Genomic DNA, 13,062 nt, shown 5'->3' on the forward strand with positions numbered 1-13,062 from the left:
TGATCCAAAAGAAACGGCCAATGATCGATCAACTCTTTAGAAAAAAAAGTTGAGAAACGTGGAGACTCGACAGACATCTGGCAAACATGAGATCAGTAATTTGGCGTGGCAAATAACGATAAATTTAGGAGCAGATTTTATTTTGTTAGAAAATGAAAATTGTCCAAGGTACACGTATCATAGAATCAGTAACTCTTAAATTCTCTGCCACAACTAGAAGAATGAAAAAAATATAAGAAAGAAATACATTTCCTTTTCATCTCATTTGTTTTTTCAGGTTCAGAGAATCATGTGTTTGGTTAATTACAATTTTGTAATCAAAAACTATCTTTGACAACAAAACAGACAAACCTATGACACTATCCCCAAATTAATGCATATCACGATAATAAATTAAAAAGAAGCATATTGTTTCCTGTGCAAGATATGACTAGGACATCTTTAAAAATCAATGATCAATCACAAGGAAATTTTCATATAATTTACAAATGATTTATCAAGGTTAAAACATGGTATTGTTTAATTGTCATACGAGATGTGTGGTTTATAGAAAATAATTGCGCTTATAGGGAGAACAGGTTTCGATATTCTTTCATCATGTACGAACAAACAAATTATGCACCCTCGAAAAGAAACTATCATACTTGCGATAATAGAAACATCAACCCAGATGGTACTTACGAAATGAATACTGGCAGAAATTTGTTTGTTTTGTATTCTTTCTACATTATTTTATATTAATCTTTTTCTATTAGAAATTACTACAGTTTATAAACATCCAGATGTTACTTATATCTGTGAATATATAAAAGACAAATTCTATTTTGCAACGTTGTACAACGGTCGAAAGGATGTAAAAAGCACATCTAATATCCATTTCTTTACAATCGATGACGAGCTAATTTATAATAATTTTTACTACGATTTTGGCCCTTTAAACCTCGCTTGTTTATACAAGTAAGAATTTACAATCCTTTTATACTTCCAAATAATATTTTCATATGTCCCTTAAGTATTATCTTTTGATAGTGTCCATCATATCTGTAATAATTTATAATTATACGAAAAAACAAAATTTGAAATAATGATCTCATAGAATTATTTTTTGTATAATTAAGAGAATTTATATTTAATTATACTGTTATACAAATTATACGATATTATATAGCTTGTATAATTAAATAAAAATAATTGAATAAAAATTCACAATATTAATTAAAAAGAAATAATTGTAATAAGGTTTAAAATATTGGAACTACTATCGGATCGTAATACTGTTAATAATGTTTTTTACAGATACTGCTGCAAAGTAAGTAAGAAACTCGAGAGCCCAGGAAATGAGCATAGACAAATCGTGCACTATACATCACAACGAGATCACAAAAGGGCAAATTCCGCATATCTGGTTGCCTCTTACGCGGTATTATACCTGAACAAAAGTCCAAGAGAAGCTTACAACATTCTTTTTATGGGAGGTGAAATTCCTATAAAGCCATTTCGAGATGCCTCTATGGGATCAGCAATTTATAGTATTCATTTAACAGGTGACAATTTAGCGTGGAAATTATAAACTGGAAAATTAATTCTACTAATTGAAATTAATCTTATATAATCTATTTTATAAGAATAGATTGCTTGAACGCGCTTAAAAAAGCAGTTTCTTTCGGCTTTTTTAATTTTTGCGACTTTGATGTGGTTGAGTATGAAAAGTACGAGGACATGAGAAACGGTGCTTTGAATTGGATGGTACCACAAAAGTTCCTGGCTTTCGTTGGTCCAAGCACGGAACCAGGCACACCTTATCATCCACCTGAGTGCTACATTGATTACTTTTTAAAGAACGAAGTCACAACCGTGATCAGATTGAATAAGAAAGCATACAGTGCATCGAGGTACAAATCTAATCTATAATCACAAAGTTCTTAATAATTTCAACTGATGACTTTCAAAAATTCTATAAGATTATCTAATTATAGAAAAACTACATTATTTATTACAAATATTGACTATTTCCTAATCTTTAAGATTTATTACTCTATTAATACTGAAAGAATTATATTTCCCTGAAACTCTTCGAAATTATACGGTTACATAATTTGTTATGACTCTAAGTTTAGAATGAAATTAAAGTGATGCTTTAAAAATAGATTCACCGATGTAGGGATCGCGCATTACGATATGTTCATGCCAGACGGCACGGTACCACCGAGAAGAATACTGAATGAATTTTTGCAACTAAGTGAAAATACCAGCGGTCCGATAGCAGTTCATTGCAAAGTTATTTGAAGTTCTTTAAACAATTTTCTAATCTATCTTCAAATTTTATTTACTATATGAATAATATTTCAGGCTGGATTAGGAAGGACAGGTTCATTAATTGCCGCATATTTAATAAAGCATTATAAAATGACGGCAAGAGAAGCTATTGCCTGGATAAGGATTTGCAGACCTGGTTCCGTTATTGGACACCAACAAGCCTGGTTAGAAAAAATAGAGAAAAATTTATTGAACGCTGGTCAACAATATAAGTAATTCATATTTCCATTATTAGATATAAATAGTAATATTGCAATAAAGATTTTTTATCATTGAATCAAAAAAATAACCTTAACCCTTTATAAACTAATAGAACAAAATATTTCAAGGTAACTGCTAAAGGATCGTTGAATCTTTATAATTTGTATTATTCTGGCATCATTGAAGTTTATTAAAGCATAGGATCTTGTTATAAATTGAAATTATTTCATTTTAAAAATTATATTTAATTCATTATTATTATATTATCGCATTATATTGTTGCCGCATGTTATATCATTGCATCTATTATTGAAAGAAAATCCGTCTCGAAAGGGTTAATACAGAGAGGAATTGTCTTTCTTACTATTAATTTTTAATGAAAAATAAAAAAGGAACACTTGACATATAAATAATACTCAGTACATACCTATATACATCATGGTGATGTATCATTCGCAGACTGAAGTATTATGGCGATGGTGATGTAATATTGCACCATAAACGCGGAATATATTCGATTGCAGACAAGTTGGAAAAGAAAATACACTACATGCCTGATGGAGGGTGCACAGGTAGGACTTTATGTCTCTTTCTAAAATCAACCAATGATCGTATAAGAAAAGAGTATAAAAGCAATAGAATTTTTTATTAGAGACTAGTAAAGATTTTACCTATGAAAATTGTAATTTTCAATCCAGCCCTTATATCGAAAATCTTCAATTTCTGCTTTGACGAAAATGTGATGATCTAAAAAAAGAAAATAGAGAAAAAAAAAATTATGAAAAATGTGAAATTTTTCAATATAAATTTATATTGTTTCAGAAGCAAACTACGATAGTCTACCGATAGAGAAAAAAGGCAAAACGAAATTTACGAGAATTTTAGGTATTTATTTAATATTTTATCATTTTCGTACTTTATTTCTTAATTTTTAAAAAACACAAGTAAAAAATATGATTCTATATAACTGATATAAGGTAATATATATATACGTAGTACATTACACGTTTTAGCAAAGCATTCTATTCTAATTGAGAATTGTGTTTCTAAGTTAATTTCATGTAATTATATCGAAATTTCAGTAAATCTTTGATATTCTAGCATAGGTCTGCTGACCTTGAAAAAGTAACATATAATATTTTGCTCTGTTACATTACAAAAGCTATTGAATTATATTATTATACCTTTATACAAACCATAGTAGTAGAAATCCTCATTATGAAGGAGTGTTGGCGTCATTTGTAACGTAAAATTAGGAAAAAATTCAACAGTACGTCGAAGCGTGCAGGAAAGAACAATCGCGCGCCAAAGCTGCTTCAGAAACATGCTCGCGCATCTCAATTTCGATTACTAATCGATCGAGATTTCTTACCACGTAGAAATATATATACAATTTTAACACTTATGATATCTTAACGAATGAAATAATCATAGAAATTGAAACAAAAAATTAGTACAAAATGTATCTTTATAAAATTTCAACGTAAGAAGACATTTATTTACAGAACAATCATTATCAATTTCTTGTCGATTATTCAATACTTCATATTTATCGATAGCTGCGCGCGCAACCAATATAAATTGGAATTAATAATGAATCGAAATTAAATTAAAATAAAATTATTTATGAGAACTAACGACTCAGAAAAGTAACAGGGAATCATTAAAATATGTTGCAGCGAATATTATGATTTTAAAGGAAAATATCAATTAAACAAGTTTTCGCGCCAATAGATCTCATACCGAGCATTCTGCGCACGCATCCAATTTGAATTACTTTAATTTACAATTTCTAACGTAGTGGTAGTGTTCTTTGTCTTATGCAATTGTCTTGTTATTTATCGACACTACGATGGAACTTGAATTATACAGTCATTGTAAAGGTATCTTTTAGTGCATCTATAGAAGGTAAACTACAAACTTGAATAATATAAAGAAGAATTCAGGCTATGTAACTAATCTACATCGTTGAATAAATAAATAAATTTTATCCTATGCTATGCAGGTATTATAATACAATTTTTTTTCTTTTCTTGCTCATAGGAAAATTAAGGAATTTCCGCGGAACAGACGATCCAGAACGAACTCCACAGAAATACAGGGCTATGGATCCCTGTATTATGACACAAGGAGATAGATTGAATGAAATCAAAATGAACAAATTCAAACCATCTCGAACTTCAGAGTCGCGACAAAAGAATTGCATCTCTCACGGATTGGACGCTTTGAAAAACGCGCGTCAAAGGAAATAAGTAAGTAAACATAAAAGAAAAGAAATTATTTCATTTCGTTCAAACACGAAATTTACTTCTTCCTAATTTAATCTGAATTATAATTGAGATTTTTTCAAATCATACAAAATATATATATATATAATTAATATATAATATTAATTAATATATATGTATAATATATATATATGTGTTATATATATATATATATATATATATATAATTTTTTTAAAAGAAAATACACGAGGATCAGTAAAGCCTGAAAGAAATATTGAAGGAAAAATGATTTATAGAAAATTTTTTTACATGATTTTATAATCCATTCAATACAAAATGATTCGCCCTTGTATAAACTAAATAGAGAGATTTCTCGGGAAGAATTATCCGAAATAATTATATAGAGAATACAATTTCTAAAAGATCCACTGATTTTCTCTTCCTCTGTGTTTTAATCCTACCTTTTCTTTTCTTTTTTGAACATTTGTTATTGCATCGGTGAATGCTTCAATGAAGCTTGTTTAGAGAATTTTACGCTCTATATATTTACTTGAAAATAATTTCCACGCAAAACTGTTTCGACAAAAATCGACAAAAACGGGAGATATTCCATCAAAATAGGATTTTGAGAAACAAGAACAACTGTAGAACACGCAAATCCGCGTCTCTTAAAGCTTTTTTGTACAATTATGCGTCAATTAGCACTTTTCTTCAACAACATTATTTATTCCATCGCTTTCACTTTTGAATCGCTATCGAATCTTGATATATATGTATATATATTGAGATCATTTGATATTTCAAGTTTGAACTTCAAAGGAAATATCATCTGTGTCCAATGGTGGAAACAGAAGGGTACAATTTACAGAGATTTATATCGTAAATCATGGACCACAAAATTTCTGCTAATTCGGTAAACAGGAAGGAAAATCGTCACGAATCTGTGCAGTTAAAAGTGACAATCAAAGTAATTCATCGTTCATGCTTCGCGCTTCAATCTCGAACGCGTTCTTTGTTATTTATATTTTACGATTATTACTCATTACAGATCTTATAATCGCTGTAGATTATCAACTATCAAAGTTTATACGATACATAAAACATATTCGCTTTTATACCCTATGATTAGCAGGAAACAAGTTCATATAGGGTATATACAATTGTGCAATTTAACATCAACGTGAAATCTCGAATTTATAGAATAGAAAAAGAAACGAAAAAAACTTTCCTTCTGGCATCGTAAGCTAATGACAAATTCATGATATAGTATTCCATATTACGCGACTAAAAGATTAAAGACTAATTCAGTTTTGTGAGTACACATATAATCACAAGAATTATGTAACGCCACAAAAATTGTATAAGAAAGTAAGTAGTTAATTATCCTTTCTCTTTTTCTTCTGTTCTTTGTTTGTGTTAATGCAAGGAAGTAACTTATTTAAATATTGCAATTTAAATATTATATAATGTATTGCGCTTTGAATTTTTGTCACGTATCACAATGATCAGAGTTTGATAGATAAAAGCGTAAAAAACAGGCCATGAATTTAATTCCTCCCGCTCTGATAAATACTTTTTTTGTTATTCACTCTATAGTTTTATCATTTTTTGATCGACTTTTACGGTTTTACATTCAATTCTGCACAGATTGAATGGATAATGCCACTCTAATATGTATAATATATATTATGCCTATTAATTTGTGTACCCAAAACATCACTTTTGTGTCATCATTTATCTTTTTTTGTTTCTATTTTTCTGTTATCTCAAACACGCGTTAAAAAATTTTGGTTTCTCGAAAGTTAGATATCATTTTTTTTACTTGCACTAAGCACATTATAATATTTTACTGTCATGTGTTATTAATCGTTACTGTCATTATAATCATCATAGGTTTATCATTAACTATCAAAATTCTTATTATCCTTTGAAACTACTCCCCTCTCATATTTTTTTTTCTTTTTATTATAGAGCTCAGATATTACAATATTCATCGCTCACGCAAGATCTTTTCTTTTTTTAATTTTTAACTATATTTAAAACTTATAACCAAAAGATAAAAACAGTATATTAAATATGATATTATTGAATATTGCAGACACTTGTACCCCTTAGTTGATCGTCTTTTTGCTTTTTTCGTGATATTTATTCCATTTTTTTTATTTTGTTTTGTTTTATTTCTCTGGGTTTCGATATTCCAGGGAAAAAGATTTATGTATATCGTTACAAGCAACAATACATGATATTCAAAATGATATCGCTTGATTTTCTGAGCTTTAAAACATCATTGCATTCCTCGTAATCTTCCTCTCTTTTTTTGTTTCTTTGTTTTTATGTAAAGTCCTCACGATTTCAATTGTTACGTTAGTGTTAAAAAAAAAAAAAGAAACTGCATCAGGATTTTGCATGCATTTGCACTCCCGTTACTTCTTTTTGCATCATACAGTCTTTTTTCAAAGGTGATGTTATGCAATTTCCGACAGAGTTGAAACATGCCTATTTTTTTGTTTGTTTTCATCTTTTCAAAAACATCATTCCATCAATTGCTCCTCAAAGAGCGTTTTATAATGCACCATATTGTATAAATTATCAAGGTCACACAGCTCTGTATAAAGTTACACTCGCGATGTGTTGATTCGCCATGACTTCGACGATCGCGTCGCGTATACCATAACAAAACGTACACCCAAATGGATTTGTTGTGTTCGTCGAGGAGGCACGGTTCAATACTACTGGCCGTGCACTAGCCTTCAACTGTTCGCTTATTCTATCCCATTTCGTGTAGGCAGTGATCTAAAAAACAAACGATCATTGAAATTATCTTAATCCCAAACACTTATCAAACATTTATCAAAGACTCGTTGAAGCTGCTATTATTTGTTTTAACTATACATCTCATTCAGAAATATATCGTACCGTAACTGGAGAAGGGGAAACATCTATAAGTTTCCCCGATTCGGTGGAATTATTTTCTGGTGGAAGAGTTAAAGAAAACTCGCAACGATGGTACATGTTAAAATTATAATGCCCCGGGTAATTTGTGTGTAGCACAAACTTCTTAACACATTGGGTTTTGGCATCAAATAGAACATCCTACAAAAAATGACAGAATGTTTAGATATATATGTATTTCGATTTGTTCATTTACTTTTTTGAAGTATGGAATAGTTATTAAGAGAAAAATGTACCAATCCTAAAGTAAAATAGTTGTAGAAGAAATCCGACCGTCTTATTTTATCGCGTTTGTGTGCGTGAGGACTATGAATGCGCATCTTATCCTCGGCTTTGAAAAAGACTCGAGATGGTGCTCCCAAAGCACTCAGCACATCTTCACAAGTGTCACCAAATAACACCTATAATAGTGTATGTTATACAAAAAATAACAATGCAGCATACAGCAAACTTTAAAGGGCATTTACAATGTTTAAAGAAGTTAGACTATACAATACTTTGGGATAAAAATTCTACTACAAACTAAATTATAAAATATAACCTCTTTGGTTAAGCAGCGTTTTTTTGGCTCCAGTAATACCCTTGTTACAGAGCTACCTTCTGTGAAAAGGTGCAATCTAAGACCTCGTGTACGCATTTTGTCTCGCATGACATCTGCCTTTTCTAAATACAAATTGTTATGATAGCAAACCTAGCAAAATGTGATTATGTAATATTAATCTTGCTTAGATATTCGTATGTCCTGTTCTATAACACGAACAAAAAATAATTACAAGTGGTAGAGGTGGTGGTGGTGCCTTTAAGTTATGCTCATCGCTTCCACCTCCAGCACCCATGTTACCAACATAAATAGCTGTTTTTGCCACAAGGGGAGATGTTCCATTTGGGAATTGCAATGATCCTAATCCATGTGCATATCCAGGTTGGAACTTTGAATCAATGGGGAAGTAAAACGATAATCCTCGAAAATTTAACACAAATACCTAAAAACCAACACTACTTGATTGCACAGATTTTTACTAATTGTTTACATAAATGGAAATACTATACTTGTTTATCACTATCGTAAACACCAGGATGGGTTGCTCCAAATGAATGTTCAATCTGTTCAATAGATGGCAAAACCTCTGGTGAATTGAATGGCAAACCACAGTATTTGAGTTTAACTAATTTCATGTTATAAATCTCGATTATTTTGAGCCTTTGCACCACTGGGTCGAATATAAGCCGAACTCCATCATGAGGTAAGTTTATTACTAAATCTACATCTAAAGGATTCTGCATGTGTAAAACATACAATTTAATTCCACATTAATTATGCAAAAGTAAAGAATATGATAATAACATATAAATCTAATTTTTATTAATATATACTTACACTATCACTATAAAGTACTTGTACTCCCCTTATAATGCCCACTTGGGATTGTATTATTGATACAGATTGGGAAAAATGCATGCCTGTAAGAATAACTCTTTCTTAAAAGTAGACCACACATTATCGTTATTTCATGAATTGCTTATATTAAACTATATGCGCATCAACATAATTATTTCAAATAATATCATGACTCTCATTAAACTCATATCTATTTATAAAGTGATATCTTATTAAAGCGTCAATTTCCAATTAATTACTAGCCAATTAATTGACAACCCAGCAGCAAAAGTCTAAATAGCGAGGCAATACGTGTAAACAATTACATAATAAGCAACAAAATATTCATAGTGATCACCATTTTCTTTGTTTACGCGCGATTGTCAAACGAGGTGTTTACAAATAGAATGAAATAGCAAAGTACGAATGCTGACATGACGACAACATCAATAAAGTTCAATTTGAAAAAGAGGAGAGAGTATAACGGAAATTCTCTGTTCGTTTTCCAAATTATTATGAATTAATTTGATGATCGCAAAATTACGCGTAATACGACGTAGCCGCGATACATCGCGAGTATTTCGTCACTTGCCTAAAATAAATTCCCACTGCTCGCAGCCGAGGGATCTTTCGGGCACTACCTCGAGTTCCAACATCTCTAGCCGATTCCTTTTGTTATTTCCCTTACTTTTATAAATTAAACTAAAACAGAGTGCACCACGCGTCTCCAAATATCATGAGAACTGCGTTGTTCCTTTGTCTACGTATCGCACTGTTACTAATCACCAGATAGCCATATTGCTTTCCTAAACAATAAACCTCAACACTCTACTCTTACTGCTAGCAAACTGTCACCGAACAGCTGATACGTGCCGCAAATTACGTGAAACAGAATCAGACTATCGACTGTGTACGGAAATGTCGCCATTTCGAAGAAAAACTTCGTTTCTTTCGCTTTAGATGCCGCCACATATGCGACTCCGTCGGCTAAAATTAGTAGCGCAAATATTTGAATTTTACTTCAGAAACTTTTCCCTAGAAACGACAAAAATTTGAATTAACAATAATTACTTTGCTATTTATTCAAGATGTTTGATTTTATAATTTTAATGTAGACGATGTTACATTATGTCGTGATATATTTGTTGTTTAAAGATATGTATATCGACATTGGAAAATTGGAAATATTGATTGAGAAGTTTTATGTAATTATACGAGTTGTAAATAAAGCATATACGAGAAAATGGTTTGATTTATAAGCGTATTACGTATTATTTTCATTGATCACATGCTAATCATGTTGACGTATCTTTTCTTCATTCGCGCCGCGATACCAATCACGTGTACAGATGTTTCCAATTACGAGATACGCATTGTAAAACATGCCTGAGATCTTTCTAAATTCAAATTTAATTCAGTAGTAAATATTTACTCTTATTCTTATCTTTTTTTAAATCCTTTTACATTGTACGAAAACGTAACCATATACGTGTTGATTTCGAACAACAGGAATTATGTTTCCTTATTTTAATAATTCCTTTTTTTTCGAAATTTTTTTATTTTATTATATTCTAAGTTTCATCAAGTTTAACGAAATAAATTTGGAATAATAGGATTCTTAATAAGCGGACAAAGAAAACTCGATTTAGTAAGTTTGCAATAAAAACGATACAACTTTCCTTTATTATAAGATGTCGGGGTTAAAGATCATAGATAATAGAATCTTGTATTCTTTGTTAACCCACGCCATGGGGGGTTTTACGATCGTAAATACACGAAAGAAATTTCGATAGAACAATTGGAAATCTTTGCATGAAAGAATCGTTTCAATCATACTTTGTTACAATAGAAAAGAAATGAATAGAAGATATAGAAAAATTGCTCGATTATTTATAAAATACTTCGATTCTTGATAAAAAGAAAGAAATAATATGATGTAAACAGAAAGCTTCTTGATTGTAAAAATTCATTTTATGTAAAGTATCAAGGTTTGTGATAAATATGTTGGAAATTTGAGAATGTAATTCAAAAGATAGCCAAAACATAAAATAATCTTTCCTGAGATATATATGACGCATTCTTAATAAAAATCATCCGGATAACAAAGTGCGGTCTTAAGATAACAGTCTGCGAGAGATTCTGTTTACGTATTGATAAATTGAAAAATATAAAGATCATGTGTATATTTTATGTGTGAATTAAAAATTGTAAATAAAAAAATAATCTTGTTTAGACTGTCTTTTATCGAAGCTTAAGATCTTACAAATGCACCTTTTTATTTTTATAAGAAGATCAATGTTTCTACTCTGATACAAAGAAATTCCTAACTTTCTACTGAATAAGTAGTAGAAATTATCGTGAGATAACGAATTTAGGTAAATTTTGCGATCAACGTGAATCGAAATAGACAAACCTTCTTTTTAAAAACCCAATAAAGTATAGTTACACAAAGCAGCACTGAAACGCTTTTGCTGCTTAAAACCATTACTACAATAAATATTATAAATTTATCCGAAACTAACTGTCATCGTTAGTAAACAATTGAGATAAATTTATCATTCTCTGAATGAATCTTAAAACCAAGCAGAATACTTGAGAAATGTGAATCGCACCTACTTGATAAAGCTAAGAGAGTTCACTAAATCGCCATTACAACGGAAATATTTTCATCTTATACAATTATTGTTACGTTAGAAAGATATTTGAAACTATATAATCATTATTATTATTATTGGTTGAAACTACAGATAAATTTATCGGTCGCCTGAAAGAATTTTAAAACGAACGAAAACATTTGAAGAATGTGAATAGCGCTTGGTAAAGTTACAGGTTCTAACAAAACGCCATTGTTACAATTGAAATACTTTTTCCTCGTAAAACGGTTGTTGGTGCATACATCGCGCGGTCGTGCCCACCGTGTTATGTAATCAATTATGATAAGCATATCATGCGCTACACAGTCGAGCCTCCAGAAACGTCAAGCCACGCGTGACTCTTCTGCGAATATGTATGCGTTCCGTATTGTGTATATTGTATATGTTTATGCAAAATATATCGATAACTCTGTGACACCGGGTCGAAGCTATCGAAGTCTAGAAAAATATGAGAAAAAGATGAAAAGGGGAAGAATGAAGGCGATAAAAGGCGAGCGATTTCGAGGAATTCATTCGAACCAAAACACAATGACTCTTATTTCAATTCCATCTTCGATTCTATCTGTCTTTCTCAAGAACTGTATTTATTTCATTGTTACACGAAGACCACAAGTTAAAGTATCTTTGTTAATTTTTTGACCTTAATTTCACTTTATGACTAAGGGAGAACATTTTAGCATATAGTAGATAAAAGTGAAAAGAACCTATTAGATTCAAAATATAGTCGATGAAGATTTATAGAAAATAAATATATAACAAACGATATTTTAATGTTCCCATGAGCAATGTTTTTGTTGTTTTAGATTTTCAAAACCTTGGGATACTTACTCAAGTCTGTACTACGTTATACAATCAGTTTTTGATTATTTTTAGGGAAAATGTTAGTAAATGCATATATAACACAAAAACTGAATAAACGTACTTAATTTGGTACTCAAATAGAAAATAAAATTATTTTAAGAAACATCATAAAAAGATTTAGGAATATCTGAATAAAAAGAATACGATTCGACGATAGTTTAAATGGAAAAACTAATGAAATTGTAATGTAAAAATTAATAAAGTTTAATATGCAATAAATCTTTACAAATTAATTAACCTCAATGCTATACTATCGCAAAAGAACCAAATATTTTTTCTATTCCTTTATTCAGAATTGTAAAAAAAAAAAAAAAAAAAAAATGAACCAGCATACGTGGTAACTCGAAACAAAATAATTAATATTCTCATGTGTTTACAAAACCACTATCAACAAATCTAATACGAGATTGAACGCAATATATCTATAACTATCTATGTACAATTTTATTGCACGCAATCGCGTTCTATTCTT

General features: G+C 30.3%; 2 protein-coding genes across 2 annotated transcripts; one reads left to right on the forward strand and one right to left on the reverse strand.

Annotated features, from left to right (window-relative positions):
• Positions 1–597: 597 nt before the first annotated feature.
• LOC100642721 (dual specificity protein phosphatase CDC14A) lies at positions 598–3,249 on the forward strand. The gene is made up of 8 exons (XM_048414728.1): positions 598–673; positions 756–957; positions 1,240–1,544; positions 1,631–1,892; positions 2,148–2,277; positions 2,350–2,528; positions 2,977–3,089; positions 3,170–3,249. Exons 1-8 carry the CDS (start codon positions 598–600, stop codon positions 3,247–3,249), a joined length of 1,347 nt encoding a protein of 448 aa, XP_048270685.1.
• Positions 3,250–5,017: 1,768 nt separating this feature from the next.
• Positions 5,018–9,981, reverse strand: LOC100644123 (PHAF1 protein CG7083). The gene is made up of 8 exons (XM_003394486.4): positions 9,668–9,981; positions 9,076–9,158; positions 8,748–8,975; positions 8,471–8,680; positions 8,239–8,388; positions 7,934–8,098; positions 7,662–7,838; positions 5,018–7,538 (listed from the first exon to the last, which is right to left on the reverse strand). Exons 1-8 carry the CDS (start codon positions 9,729–9,731, stop codon positions 7,341–7,343), a joined length of 1,275 nt encoding a protein of 424 aa, XP_003394534.1. The 5' UTR covers positions 9,732–9,981; the 3' UTR covers positions 5,018–7,340.
• Between the last annotated feature and the right edge of the window lie 3,081 nt (positions 9,982–13,062).

Source organism: Bombus terrestris, chromosome 3 (assembly GCF_910591885.1).
Source record: "Bombus terrestris chromosome 3, iyBomTerr1.2, whole genome shotgun sequence".
Classification (NCBI taxonomy): domain Eukaryota; kingdom Metazoa; phylum Arthropoda; class Insecta; order Hymenoptera; family Apidae; genus Bombus; species Bombus terrestris.